Source organism: Rhynchophorus ferrugineus, unplaced genomic scaffold (genome assembly GCF_030347505.1).
Source record: "Rhynchophorus ferrugineus isolate W39M unplaced genomic scaffold, kcgeb_rfMv2 rfM4, whole genome shotgun sequence".
Lineage (NCBI taxonomy): Eukaryota > Metazoa > Arthropoda > Insecta > Coleoptera > Curculionidae > Rhynchophorus > Rhynchophorus ferrugineus.
The window spans coordinates 6,503,787-6,519,947 of NW_027472583.1; the positions used below are offsets into that span (position 1 = coordinate 6,503,787).

Sequence of the window (16,161 nt, forward strand, 5' to 3'; positions counted from 1 at the left end):
ATTTAGGAATATTCACCTGTTCGAGGTATATAAGACACGCCTTCACACACTGTTAAAAAACATACATTTTAAATTGTCTAAAGATAACCCTCCAAGAGGTTTAATGGAAATACCAGTTTTAGAAACATATAATAAACTTGAGGGAGATTTATTTTAAGAGAAATACAGTGATATCAAAATCACTTTGCGAGGAAACACAAGAACGAAGGAAACAAGAACTAAACATTTAAAGGTAAATACGCTTCCAAAAGGAAGTAAAATACATTAATTGACTTAAAAAAAAAGTTCTTTAATAAAAAGAACCCGCCTAAACTTTATAGGTAATGTCAAATTAAATTATATTTTAGCCTTTATCCATCATTTTAATTTCATTACTTTGTTTTACTACCATAGTAAAACACATTATTTTGGCACAATTAGTTTTTCTTATTCAACATAATTCCCTTCAAGGGTGATACACTGATTATAGCGACCCTCCAAATCTTTGATACCATTTTTGTAGTACCATTTGGCTTCAAAATAGGCTTCAGTTTCGGCGATCACCTCTTCATTCGAAGAACGTTTCTTCCTAGCTATAATAGTTTTGAGATCTGAGAACAGGAAATAGTCGCTGGAGGCCAGGTCTGGAGAAAACGGTGGATGAGGGAGCAATTCGAAGCCCAGTTCATGGATTTTTGCCAACGTTTTCACTGACTTGTGACACTTGGTGAAGCAGCATTTTCTTTTTCTTCGAATTCGGCCGTTTTTCGCCAATTTCGTCCTTCAAACGGTCCAATAAAGCTACATAGCCTCTCGACATAATAGTCGCTGTTGATCGTCCTTCCTTTTTCAAAGTAGTCAATAAAATCTATTCTATGCGCATCCCAAAATACAGACGCCATAATCTTGCCAGCCGAGTGTTTTCTCAGGCTTTGGAGCGGATTCATCGTTTGCAGTCCACTCGGATAACTATCGATTGGACTTCGGAGTGAAATGATGGAGCCATGCTTCCATCCATTGTCACATATCGATGCAAAAACTCGGGTTTATTACGCTTGATCATCTTCAAACACTGCTCCGAATCATTAACTCGTCGTTGTTTTTGGTCAAAGTTAGCTCGCGCGGCACCCACTTTGCACAGAGCTTTCTCATACCCACATATTCGTGAATGATATCATGTACACATTCTGTTGATATCTTTAGAGTGTCTTCTATTTTATTCAATTTCAATTTACGGTCATTCGAAATCATTTTATGAATTTTTTAAATATCTTCGTCGGTAACAACTTCTTTTAGACGTCCACTGCGTTCGCTGTCTTCGGTGTTCATTTCACGACGTCTAAACTTGGAACACCAATTCTTGATGGTTGATTTTCTTGGGACAGTATCCGGAAACTCAGTATCAAGCCAAGTTTTTGCTTCAACTGTATTTTTTCCCTTCAAATAGCAATATTTTTTCAACACGCGAAATTTCTTTTTATCCATTGTCTTCACAATAACAAAAGTTGCTTCACTCGAAATGCTAAAATTCATAAACTAATGGTCCGACAGCTGTCAAATTTATACACGCATTTTTTGAGGGTTAGCGTTAACTAAAAAATATATGTATTTAATTCTAGTAGCGCCATCTATGTATCAGGCTGGGGACTTTTCAATTGACTTGTTAGTATGATATTTTTTTATCTGTATCAAAATAGTGGCTGTTATTCTGGATGGACTACATATTACTTTTTTGAGAGCTTCAGCTTTATATGATTGCATTCACTTTGAAAAAAACTACATGAAAAAAGCCATCATGTATTATTGTGATTATAAAACATCCATCAACGGAAGAATTCTAATAAAATACATCGAGCATCGTGCTCGGTATACCGTCTTGGGTAGTTCGCTGACAAATTTGTTTTATATTGTCACCCCTAAACGATTTGTAACCATTTCCGCGAGGCCAGGATCGCGATACGTTCTCGAAAATTGAGCGCGGAAATAAAAATTCCAACGGGAACGATCCCGAAACGGCCGGTCCCGTTTATCTCGAGCAGTATTCCGGCTCGAGTGGGTCTCGCAACACTTGATACGAATTTATTTATGGCCCAGAACAACGTAATATCTGCGCCAAGTCGCGCTACGTCTTTATTAAAATTTGTTGACTGCACGCGACGCCATCGCCCACCGATAACCCGTCCTCACACCCCCGTCAACCTCCCCATCGCCCTTGAGTAGTCGCAGTCACGTAGAAAAAGCATTTTTTATGTGGATTTCTAATCTGGTCAGAGGACTGTAGGATTGGTGGGTGGAGGCGGAGGGGGCGTGACGTCGGTTCCATTCATCATTCTCCACTGACGTCTCTTCAATTTCACTAATAAGTTACAAATCGGATTTCTGATTTATTTATTATCCGAACGGGGGAATTATGTTTCTACGGTTTCTGTAGTGAAGGCCTGTCCCGATTTTTTTGTTGTTTTTTTCTTCATTTCGTTGTTTTCATTTTAATCGCGAATACTATTTCCAATGCCGAAATGATTCGTTTTATGTTATTTGGGTTTTCGTCGGGTTTGACTTATGATTTGGGTCGGATTTTGTTTGGTCTAATGGAATGAATGAAATTATTTTTTAAAAAATCGAATATCGTGGGGATGTGTAAACTTGTAAATGATAGGAAACTAAATCAGTAAAGAACTTGTTCAAAGTCGGGTTAATTACAACATGTTTAGCTCAAGAACGATCGGACCGAGTTTAATAGATTCTGATTTGTTCGTTTGTCTCTCCATCCGGCAGAACCATTATGAAAATATCAGAAAAATTTACCGGGAAAAATTCTACAGAATAAATTATCTAGAGAACTGTACCTTGTTATGCAAGTGACTGCGCAAGTCACGTTCGATTTTAGCTTATTTGTAACAATTGATGTCCACAGAAAATTAGTGAAATAGGAATAAAAATTGAACAGAAGAATGGTAGGAAAATATCGTACTGAAATCTAGAAAGTTATTGAAATGCATAGAAAATGCTCGAATCGGATTGTGTTTTTCTTAATGGCTAGTTTCCTAAAAGTTTTGCTGCCTGTACATTTTTAAAACTAATCCAGTTAAGAAGAAAATATAATAAGTTCAGTAACAATAATTTAGAGCGAGATTAATAACAATAGAGCCACCTGGAATAAAACCATGCATAACAGAAACTGTATGAAAAACTCTTCCGCCATACACACAACGCTGCCAGTCATTCCACGATCGATAGAAATCATCAAATATGTGGTGCTATGTGAAGAACCTTCAACTTTCGAATATGAGAGTCCAATCGCTGAACAATCCGTCTGTTGAAGATTGCTCAATGCTATTAATGACTATTGGTAATGGTTATGTCCCTATAGACGAATTGATCGGATTCATTTCATTTCTTTCCATATATTTTTTGCGATAGTTTCATGAAAAGACAAGCTCACAGATAAAGTACTTCTCCAACCTAAAATATGCAATAGAAAGGGTTTGGTCATAATAAAATGGATGATCAATGATCAATGATTAATGATTTAGGTGATAATAATCAAAGGTGAGGAAATTCTAATTCCGATTCCGAGGATTCTGATGATCCCAAACGATATGCCTCTGAGTTTCAACGAATTTAATTTCCGATTCATCCTGCATTCGCCATGATAAATAAAAATTAACTGATGATATTCGGTTACATCCTGCAAATAATCCCTTTTGCTTTTTCCGATTATCACTTCCGATAGCCCTTAAAAGGAAAAGTACTTTGGTAAATTCTAGTCTAGAAAATTTAAAAAGTTGATTTTTTTCTTAAAATTGTTAACCCTTGAAATACACCCTTAATATTGCTTTTCAATATTTATGTTATTTTCGGAGATATAGCTGTGTTAGTGATAGTACATCTAAGCCGGTGGTGAATCGCAACTAATCCGAGCTAGAAGTTTGAAAACCAACAAATTTTTCTCCATATTTGCAGAGCTCAATCTTTAGGATTACGTCCTTCACGGGGAATTCTCAAGATATACATTATTTCCGAATATATAATAGTAAATATACACATGTGAAGCGGAGTATAAAAGTTAAAAACGTTTTTGTTGTTATATGTTAGGCTTAGTGTTTTATACTAGAATATCCTTTCTACCTAATGTTAACGTAGGCTTCGAAATGTAGCCCTAGGCATTAACAAACGCATTTTTCTCGCGAACAATTGGCAGATGCCTCAAGTTGTACTGAAGCGATTTACTTAAAATTTGGTGTGAGCATTTCTGTACATTACTCTTTCGTAAAAAGTGAAACTTGTATGTAGTGTAGTACTAAATCACCGTAATTTTGTGAGAAAAATATTGTTTGACATTGATATTTCTTTCTTTGACTTTTATTTCATTTAAATAATGACCAAAAACACATACCTCTTATCTCTAATGGAATATATATATATATATATATATATATATATATATATATATATATATATATATGAAACATAGAAATAGGAGAATGCCTTAACGTAAAAATTTTAAATTCGTATAGAATAGTTACGAATGTGTGTTATTGGATGAAGTTATCAGCGAGATGCTGCAGAAAAAATGAGAAATCCCGACTCTAGCAGGAATATTGAGCACAAGCTAGAAATAATGGACGCAAGATATGATAGAACAGATACCAAATAGTTGATACTGTTGATAATAGTTGATACATCTGAAGTGAACTTGAATCAAATAATGTCAGACTTATTCATACCTATTCACTCTTAATGTTGATACTCTTGAATGTTACACAAATATTAATTGTTTAAAGAATTGCAAGTATGAACAAGATGAGAAACATAGTAATACGAAAATACATTAACGTAGAACATTTAAAAGAGTACATGGAATTGAGAGAACTTAGTTTGTAGAACCACCCGTAACATATAGAAGAGATACGGTAGTTTAAGAGAATATGAGAACCAAGGACGGAAAGAAGAAATACCAAAGGCTGACCTGAGCAAATATTGGATGAAGTTATCAGTTAGATACCATAGAAAATAGGAGAAAAACCAATTATAGCAAGAATATTGAGCACGAAATAATGGTCACCAAATATGGTAGAACAGACACCAAATAGTTCTTGAGGTTCTTCAGCAAAGTTGACAATGACGCTTGAAATGAATCTGAATTAAACAAACTTAGGTTTACTCCTATCTCTCCACTCTCAAAGTCGATAATCTGGAGCGTTAAACAAATACCGACCGTTCGAAGAATGCAATTCCTCCAGTAATTTCGGAGTCGATGGCAATTAAACAAGAGAATAACAATGACGATGTCAGTTCGAAGATACGAATTACCTAATCAAGTGAAAATCGACAGAGAGGAAATTTATAATTCCATCGGATCGGAGAGCGGGCATGGCACGGTGTTTCGGTGGAGGGCAAAGGCGAACCTTCCCGTCCCCCGTAGCCATAGCCGTCGAGAATCGTTCGTTGGGATAACGGGCGGCGTGATGGTGGGAAACGTGCGGGAAGGGGGGAACCGGAGGGGCGAGAGACGGTACGAGTTAATTGAGTATGTGGAAAGAATAAATTAGGGTTTTCGGCCTTCCACGACTTTGCTTTTCAATTAGAAGGTCGGGGTTTTAGCGCGTCGACTGCCCAATTAGCCGTCTCCCCACTTTTATTGCCCTAATTAAATTTCTGCCGCTTGTTGGAGGTGCGGAGCGGCAGCGGGACCGGGAACGGGCGGCGGAGGAGCCACAGCCAGTTTCTTCCCTCCCATCGTGCTTTTTCCACCTTTGACGGCTTGATAGCCGACGTCGGCGCCTTCGAAGAATAGAACAAAGGGAGGTTCGTGCCCATTTATAAAAAATATCCTTTCCGTCTGATGAAATTTTGTTGTAACACCTGGACTAGCTTCGCAAGAAATCAGCCCTAAAAAATTTATTGCAAGATTGCAACAGCAATGATGTAGCAAAGGCTTTTATAACTATTGTTTCTTTTCAAATAGTAGATTTGCGATTTACATTTTTAAATTATTGATGCTATATTCAAGAGACATCGTGGAATAATGGTCTACAAAATACCCAGAAATATAATCCCAGATGTTGAACACGGGCTGGGTGCCAGCAGCGCCAACTAGAAAACACACTGCAAAAAATCCTTTTCTTTCAATTTTACACGGTTTTCAGAATGATAATTTGAAGACAAATTGATAGATATTTTGTATCCGGAAATTCAGATAAGTTTGGAGTCAGTTGATGGTCTTACTATCGTAAACAATGTTAGATTTTAATCTTGAATATTTTTCTAATTATCGTATATTTAATGATTTCTAATGATTCATGACTTCAGTATTTACTTTTGGCAAGAATACTGGTCATAGTTAAGAGTAATGATATAAAATTAGAAATAATAGATACAGGATGATTTTCCTTAAAAAAGTCTTCAGTTAATCAAGGTTAAATATATATATTTATGTGTTTCATAATGAAAACTGTTGGAGTAAACTAGTAACATTTTGCAGTAGAAGGAGTTAATAGATGATGCTCAAAAGACAATTGTTACACGGCAGACAAAATAAAAATTCATAAAATTCAGTGTCAAAAGAGATTTACGTGTTTTCAAAGTGTTTATTTTGAAAGAGACATGTATGGAGAATGAAGACATGCAAACAGAAAAGCTCTGTTTGCAAAAGCGAGGCATAAAATAATTTTACATAACACAATCTGTAGACTAATTTTAACATGCGGCTGCGAGATATAAGTATTATCAAAGAAAAATAAACACAAGATCCCTAGACTGGAAATGAAATTTCTCTGAAGAGTAAAAAGAGTAACAAAGACGAACAGGATGAGGAACAGAGAAATAAAAAAGTACTTTAATATATAGCCTTAGAGGAGTACATAGAGAGAAAATAATTTGGTTGGTGGACACTTCTTACAGAGTACGGAAGAGATCACACTGGCTAAAAAGGTCTAGTAAGAACTGAAAGAACTTGATGAAACTGGGAGGAAGACATACTGCAGTAGAGGCAAGAATATTCCTCGAAAGCATGAAAGAATGGACACATAACAATATCCTTCACCATTTTCTGGTATAAAAGTTGTTTTTGATTATAAAATACAGTTTAAGTTTTCTTAAATTTTTCAGTTGGCTTCTCTGAAGTTTATTACCTACCATATAGAGGCAATTTAACTATCAGCCGTTATGAAATTAGTATCCAATGACATATTTAACGTATTTCGAGTCGGTTATTAAAATTAGACACGGAACATTTTAGCGCATTAGAAGTTAGAGCGTTCGAAAGTGTAATGGTGCGCCCATTAAGGGGCCGGCTAGGAGTCACGTTTGGCCTGAAACATAAACTGAACACATAAACATGCACCCCGTCGACACACATCGCCGAAATATTATTTCATTAGTGGAGAAATTAGCTCGAGCGCCACCTAATGGCGTTCTATTATTACTTACCATCCGACGTGCAAGCGCAAACTATCTGTCTCGAACTTACCTGAAACAATAAACATAATGCAGCCGTTAATTGAATTAACAACGATATACATTTTCACCGACAATGACTAACTGGTAGATGGAAATTTACAACACGCATAACGTATAACGATAAATAATTTAATAAGCACTAAATATAATTAACTCTGTCTCTCTCTCTCTCTGTTTCCCAACATAATCCTTTTTTTATTAATCGGTAAGAACAAAAGGAAAATACTATTAACTAAAATAGTACTAGGAATATTCGTCAGAGGTTTCTTATTCATGGAACCATAATCATCATGATCTTCAAACGTTAGCTTCCGCTTCCCAACTAGTATGCCGCTGGTGGTGCCACAGGACTTCAAATATCCTTCCCTAAGTCTAGCCATAGATTTAGCGATGTCTTTTCACTGAGTCTTCTACTCGGAAGGCCCATATCGCCACAGAAGTCGTTCATCTATAAATCGAAAGACTTGTCCATCTTAAATAAATTAATTCTGTAGAAAATACTTGTTCAGGATATCGAAGAGATAAATTAGTTAAATTGTTAGTTACTTTTAAAAAATTCTAATATTTATATCCCGGATTACCGGTTTTTATTATATCTGCTCTTTTATAGTTGATGACAATATGTTCTAATGATGATCACATTTTATTGTCGCTGTCTGGCCTCAAGTAACACTTGACAGTGTGAAATACTGATCTGAAAAACAGTGAGGCATGCAGAAGTATTACAAGATTGGAATGAGGAATTAGGCTTAATTGAAATTTTATTTCACTACGACCTTACAGAAGCAAAAGCCCCTGTAGTTTGACTAATGTAGTTTATTAATTTAGCAATAGGTAGTAATTCCAAGTACCCAAATTCCTGCACTTACTCGAACAAGCACTTATCCGTCAGGTGTCAATATTTTTTTTTTCTTCATTAATTCTCAAGCCATATGGCTGGGCAACGTGAACTATATTATGAAGAATGCTAGAAGACTCAACATGTGAATAAATGAATATAGCGCTTCAAGGGCCAGAAGTTTGTACCATCATATTGAAGACCATATCTGTTTTTTAAACAATTTTACATAATTGCATCCACTACTGTATTGAAAAAGATCATACACCTGTAAACCGTTCTGTCTTTGGTAGATCAAGCTAAACTGAACCTGTCAGCATAATATTACAATATCCATTTAGACCTCTGATTTAAATCCTTTCATAGGATATACTAATAATCGTACTGTAAGACAAGTTAAATAAGGTTGTCAGCAACATATTAAAAGATTCGGTGTCTTCTGTTAATGTACTGGCATTCTTTGAGTACTCATCACAGAATGAAAAACGCTACCTGTACGAGTATATCTACAATATTATTTGGTGTGTTACCTTTCAAACGTACTACATTATAGTTTCATAGAGTAAGTATTATTAGGAATACTAGTATTCCCTAATCCAAAAGTTAAAAAATTTAAAAACTAAGAAGTATCTTCGAGAAAATATCATTCTTAAAATCTAGCAAATATTAAAAAAAAAATTTAATTACATTCGCAATTCCAAGTTCATTGCTTGTATAATGGAGATAAAAAGAACATCACGTCTTTAGCTTATTATTGCAAATGTCAGTAGCTTTTAATATTTTTAATATTCTTATTAACAAAGCCATATATTTTGTTGGTTATACTGTTCATTCAATGTGTTTTCGAGGTCATTCAGTAAATTAGATGATTCAGAATTACTTGCTGAATCATACAAGCACCATTAATATTTACTCCATATTTTACCCAACCCCATCATTATTATGTGAGCACATATATTCAACAATATGCAGAACTAGTAAGTAGTAAGATATATAAATTAATAAAGAAAAAGTTTAGTTAATAAAAATAAACAAAAAACTTCGATATCCGCAGGCACTGACTTTATACTGATTAGTTGGTAGTAGTTAAAATAATATAATAAATAGATAAATATATTTAGCTAGGTATTAAGCTAAGTTGTGAGTATATAGTAGAATATAAAATACGTGTAGTAGATAGGTTAAAAAAATGTTTGTGTATTTTTATTTATTTATTACAACAATTATTATGTACATATAAATAAATAAACCAAAAGTTTAGTTAATAAAAATAAACATAAAAAAATCCAATCACCGCAGGCACCGATTTCAATCTGATTAATTGGTAGTAGTTAAAATAATATTGTAAATAGATAAATAGATTTAGGTAGGTATTAAGCTAAATTGCTGTATATAGTAGAATATAAAATACGTGTAGTGGATAGGTTAAATAATTTTTGGTGTATTTTTATTTAGTTATTACAACTATTATAATGAAATATAAATTAATAAACAAAAAGTCTAGTTAATAAAAATAAACAAAACATGCAATTACCGCAGGAACCGACTTCAAAATGATTAGTTGGTAGTAGTTAAAATAATATTATAAATAGATAAATAGCTTTTGGTAGGGAATAAGCTAAATTGTGTGTATATAGTAGAATATAAAATATAGTAAAATATAAATATACAATAATAAATATATACTCAATAAATTATGCAGTTATTTTATTAAGTATTACAATGGATAGATAGTAAAAGTATGGCCCGTATGAGGAATAGTAAGAATAAAGAAACAATGATTGAAAAGAAGGAAGTTTCAGGCCCTGGGGTCCGTTACCTAATCTAGGTGTTTTGACAAATGTTCCAATAAAAGCGGAACAAAATAAAATTCTGACCAGTTGGAAATCGAATCCGCAACCTCCGCGTGTGAGCTGAACGTTCTAGCCATTACATCATAGAAACAGTTCGTTAGAATGATTCTATGATCTCTCATATTATATGTTTAGTGCTTAAAAAGCAAACTGACTGACTTTTACACTGACCTACATCTGATTTTTCGTCACATGAGTTCCACAGTAACATTATACACCAATATCTGATTATTTTCGATAAAACATATGAGAAAACATTGTACGTGACTTTGAAATTTGAGGTGTTTCCTGGATTTTCCCTCTTCCCCCATCGGATCTTAAATACTGACCACCTCGGAAGTGCATTTTTTCGAAAAAAAAAATCGGAATTTTGAAAATCGGCCCATAATAATCTTAACCAAGAAATCGGCGAACATACATTAAATAAATATATATACAGCCGAACATAGAACCTCCTCCTTTTTCGGAGTCGGTTTAAAATAAGATGTTTTTGGAATAGAGATAAGATTTTATCGAAACAATACAAAGATATTGCTCCTAACTCGTCTTGTTTTACGAATCCGGTGTGGAACTTCAGAGAAATCAGGCCATAAAATTTATATGACCACTAAAGATGGGTTCGTGATAAAAATCTAGTTCCGCCGTCATATGACACCGTTAATTATGGCAGAAGGTCGAACATAAATTATGGTTATCTTAATCATTACACTATGCGTTTAATTAATTGATAACTGTAAAAATAATTTTCATATGTTTTATAATGACCTGGATTATTGTTTTTATGTTAAAACAATCAAATGAGAAGTGTATCTGAGGTAATTCCACATGGTTTCTGGCGTAATATTATAAATACTAACCATGAAAATAATTAGAATCAAGACGTTGTTGTTTCTCATTTATTTGGACATTCCTAAATACTGATTGCGATTGTTATTTGGGTGCTTGAAATGAGTCGGTCTTTCGATGTCAAGGTCAATTCTCTTTCGATAGTGAATAGTTATTAAGTATTGTGATATAATTTTGCGCGATTTCAAATATACCAGGTTTATATCATGTCAGATTTTAATGTAGTGGATATTCGTGTAAAAGGTCATTCATTATTGTTTAATGTCTCATAAAAACCGAAAATTTCACCTTTTTATTTAATCCCCCAGTCTGTAACTATCCTCCTCTCACGTTACACTAACTAAAGTGGGACCTTCCAGTTAGCCCCTTATATACTGATAGCTCTCTCTACTACAGAGATATCACTATCATCAGTAAAAATACATTAACAACACTCTACATTGGCACAAATTATGCTAGATTTCTTTATCAACCTACAATAGCCAAACCAACGGTCATCTAGTGAACAAAGATAGCCCACTTGATTGTGAGTTTTGTTCATATTCGCTAAAATCTATATACTACCTCATCAGCAAATGTCCTCACTTAATCTCCATTACTGACTATATAAATGCTGTTACTGCGAATGCTGTTACAATAGGGATAGACTACTGGGGCAAAAAATATAAATGTGGAATAAATTATACCCATAAAATTTAATACTTTTAGAAATTATTTTTGGTAATTTTAGAATATTATAAACTTCTTCTTGATACCCGCTGTTTACGTGTATAGTTCGCCCTCCGTTATCGGGATATTAAACAATTGCTGTTCATTTAAACAACCTAGCCCATTTATTGTCTTTTTTGTTTGATATGTTTAATTCTAGTGTTGTATTTTTCACAATATTTAACATTTTAACCTATATTTTAAATTTCTTATTTCATATTTTTAATATTTTATATTTTATATAGCTCTACATAATTTACTATTTACATTTATATAACTTTTATTTTTTAAATTTGCCTTTTTGTTTTAGTTGTTTATATTTTTTTTGGTTTCTTGTTCATTTTAGTGTATTTATAATTTATCTTATACCACCTATACCCTCTACACCTTTAATAAAGTGATATAATGTATTGTAGTGAGCCCATAACTATTACGACTATTCTTATCAGTAATTATATGAGCAGATAATGAGGAAGGTCCTGCTAGAAAATTCGATAACAGGATTGACTATGATTATGACATAAAATGCAGATAATTAAATATGTAGTAAATGAAACAGTTTGACTTTTCATGTAGTCAGGTGATGTCAGTCAGATTTACAAAGAAGCAAGATGTGAATTTATATTGCACCTTTCTTTATTTAATAGAGCCTCTTTTCACTTGTCACTTTATCGTTATATAATATCAATTATTTGGTTTCTTGTACATCAAGTTTATTATGTCCCTGTATATGTGTCTTATTACATCCTGGTATATGTGAGGTAGAGAGAAATTTTAAACAATTCGAAGTATACTCACGTATAGACAATCTATGAACCCAAATGTTGTCAATGAAGTCGAGTAAAGTAAAAGAAATTATGTACAGATATAGTTTGAAAATTCATAGTAAAACTCAATATATTTTTATATTAGAGCTTGTCTAAACACAGATTCTGTAAAGTACTTGACGGCGTATTTGATTTGCATGCACTCCTATTAGCTTGTAATGCTATTATTATAGCATAACCATACTATTACAATTATAAATCAATATTTTTGGAATATTTTTATTAAATTTCTTACGCCTATTGCTCGGGCTTCGTCATAAATCCTGAGTCTAAAAAGTCTTGCAACTTCTTTCGTCTAAATCTGCTAACTTATTTGCACGCCCAATATAAAATTGAACGTGAATTATAGATAAAGTTTGTGCTAAAAATAACAAAATCGACTTATTTTTGGTTAGCAACATCTCCAAATTATTATAGTAGGCCGGTTTATTGATTATCCAATAAAACAAAACAATAAAAAGGCTAATTTCGTTTTTCAATACGTCATAATCAAAAAGAAACGGGCATAATCGATAAGGTTTCCTAGGCGCTTAACATTCTGCTCTGTTTTTATATAATCATTTGGCACTATACAAATGTTGTTAAATATTTACATTGTTTGACCTTAATTTATCTGACCGATAACCTGATTCACTTGAGTTGGATTTTTTTATCGCTAGACGTTTAAGGCAACCAATAACTGAATCATGGTTTATTCGCTGTTATAAGTTCGAACTGATATCATCCGGCTTTCAAACGAAAAGAAACGTTTGCACAAACATGTACAAAACGTTGGTATTTTTGTTCATCTCAGTGTTTTTCCTCGTAGGTCTTTCCAAGGAGGAGGCATTATTATTTTCTTCAGCAGGTAAGAGAAATATCCTTTTTTGTGGACTTCTGTGGTGTTCAGTTCTGATCCACCTTATTATTGGTTTCTTTTCTTCTTTTCTGCTCATCATTTTGCTGGTGTACAGTGTCCATAAAATTGATGTTTCACAAAAGCCATTTTAACTTGTAAACTAGTAGATTGGGAAACCATATGGAGGTGATGACAATGGTACCACTTACACTATTGGCTTCCCAATTATATTCGCTTTGCTTGACTAAAGTTATCCGATATTCTTCAATCGCTACAGATTAAATTTTTGGAGCTGGAGCTCTCGTACGTTCTTGTAGCCCTTGTTTCTACTGCGTTTATTTTAGTTTCTGTAAATCTCAAAATCTTATCCAAAGGATTTTTGATGCTCTCACAAATTAACCTTGAGTAGTGGCTTCGTCTTCGAATTTACTGAATGAACACATATGGTTAATGTTCTTTTATCCGTATATTTATTATCATTCTAGTCAATTCCACGTACGCTTTCCCACATTCAGAGGGAACCATGTAGACACATGGTTACCATTAACTTGTTCATAATTTTTTTACAGATTGTACGTTACCTCATGAAACTGGGCCAATCCACTGCCTAGCCTACATGCCAGTCTACACTTGGAACAATCAAGAGAAGAGTTGCGAGAAAACCATCTACGGCGGCTGCCGCAGAACCGCAAACAATTTTGATACTCTGGACGAATGCGAGTCGATTGCAAGACCTGTTTGTGCGGGGAATACAATTTAGCTCGACCTTCAGACATTTTTCAAAATGAATACCATAAAACAAATTATTCAGTTCTTATACAGAAAACTATACTATGTATTTAGTTCCTTTAATTTATATGAAAAATATGTTTGTTTGTGATATAATTAGTTAAATACATTCTGTGAGTTGATACTGTTTTATTAGTTTCCTATTCATTTAACTCGGAATGCTCGGCCTTTATTAAAATATGAATAATTAGTTGATGTTTGTCTCGAACCTCAGAGCAACTTAAAAATTGCAGTACTCAAAGGTGTTTCATAATTATCTAGATTTATTTATTAATTAAAACTCCTTCTTTCAACAAGTGCCTAATTTTCAAGCAGATACAAAACATCCAAAAATTATTATATATGAAAATTGGTACACAAGTGTTTGCACATCATTCATTGTCGTGTTCAACAATAACATTCTTGATATTCCAGCTAGTCATATTTTCAATTGAAATATAGTTGCAAGTACTTAAATGAAAACTCACCAAACAATTCTGTTCGTTGACTGCTGCTACGTCCTTGTGCTATCAGTAAATCTATCACTAATTGGAGCTATTCCTAGGCAGAGTGTTGTCCAATACGCTCATCTAATATTCAGGTTCCACATAGCGCAACACAACTGCTCAAATATTTATTACTTATTTATATACATGAATGCATGCATATATTATATATATATATATATATATATATATATATATATATATATCCAATATTTCATCTCATATCTCATCATGTTTCTATTTTTATTGCATTGTGCATTATGTGGGCTCCAAATCAAATCCCAACGAGCTGATTTCAAAGTAATAAATTTATTTTTTTCCACAAATTATCTTCTATTTTAAGAAAATAACTGTCATATATTTTTCTTTTCAATATGCTTTCTGAGTTTCTGTCTGGCAATATCAAAGGTTTCGTATTTTTATTAATCGACTTCAAAAAAGGAGGAGGTTCTGTGTTCGGCTGTATATATTTTTTAATGTATGTTCTAAAAGAAAGGAAGCAGAGATCTAGTACGAAAATTCATAGTAAAACACAATATGTTAGAGCATGTCTGATCTCATATTCTGTAAAGTACATCATGGAGTATTTTAGTTGCGTGTGCATTAGCTTGTAATGCTATTATTAACATAACACTCAAAATTACAATGTTGGCATATTATTTACCCAAATATTACAAGGTCATTTATGATATTACTTCACAATCAAACATCCATCATCAAATGTATATATATAATAATATAAAATTGACATTTTTGTGACCTTGTTGAATATGCTTGCATCTATATTTTAAAATTATCATGACTGTTTTAATAGGTTTGCTATCGATATAATTTTGATAAGCTTCAGCAATGTGGGGCACTTGATTTAAATAATACTATTGTCACAGTTCGCAACTGGTGTTTGAGCTATAACTGGGTACTCTTTAAACCTATTACTTGCATTTATTAATATTCTTACCAAGTATTATTACCAACAGTTCTAGTATTCTTGTTTAAATTATTATTTCAGTTAGTCACACACTAGACAGTCATCATCAAAGAACTTTCTTGACAAATTTAGATTATTTGACGTGATAAATTGACTTCTTGGTGATAGCAAAAACCCGATTTATAAGCTGTGAAATATAAGAGAGAGAAATAATCCAAATACGACAAAAAATTCAGACGTTGGAATACGGATATGATGGTTAGGAAACGTTAAGTGATATCAATATTACTTAACGATTCTCATTGGTAAATGATTGAATATGATGTAGTTTTAAATTTGCTGGTTTTGTCTACAAAAGTGTTTTAGTGACCACACTTGCACATTATAGCAATACAATTATAAATCAATATTTTTGGGATTTTTTATTATATTTTTCATTACGCCCATTGTACGGCCATGAGCGACCTCATAAATTAAGAGTCTAAATAGTCTTGCAACTTCTTTCCTCCAATGCTGCTAACTTATTTGCACGCCCAATTCAAAATGGAACTTGAATTATAGATAAAGTTTGTGTTAAAAATAACAAAATCGAATTATTTCTGATTAGCA

General features: G+C 33.2%; 2 protein-coding genes across 5 annotated transcripts in view; one reads left to right on the forward strand and one right to left on the reverse strand.

Moving 5' to 3' along the window:
• side-IV (sidestep IV) overlaps nucleotides 1-16,161 on the reverse strand; it is a 573,009-nt gene that overhangs the window by 387,675 nt on the left and 169,173 nt on the right. The gene's annotated exons all lie outside the window — the stretch shown is intronic.
• LOC143196677 (kappaPI-actitoxin-Avd3b) lies at nucleotides 13,176-14,261 on the forward strand. Its single transcript, XM_076404561.1, has 2 exons — nucleotides 13,176-13,359; nucleotides 13,920-14,261. The coding sequence occupies exons 1-2, from the start codon at nucleotides 13,272-13,274 to the stop codon at nucleotides 14,108-14,110; spliced, it is 279 nt and encodes a 92-aa protein (XP_076260676.1). The 5' UTR covers nucleotides 13,176-13,271; the 3' UTR covers nucleotides 14,111-14,261.

Coding starts and splice junctions, on each gene's coding strand:
- LOC143196677 (XM_076404561.1), top strand. CDS start 13,272: ATGTACAAAACGTTGGTATTTTTGTTCATCTCAGTGTTTTTCCTCGTA. Junction 13,360..13,919: donor ATTATTATTTTCTTCAGCAG/GTAAGAGAAATA, acceptor ATTTTTTTACAG/ATTGTACGTTACCTCATGAA.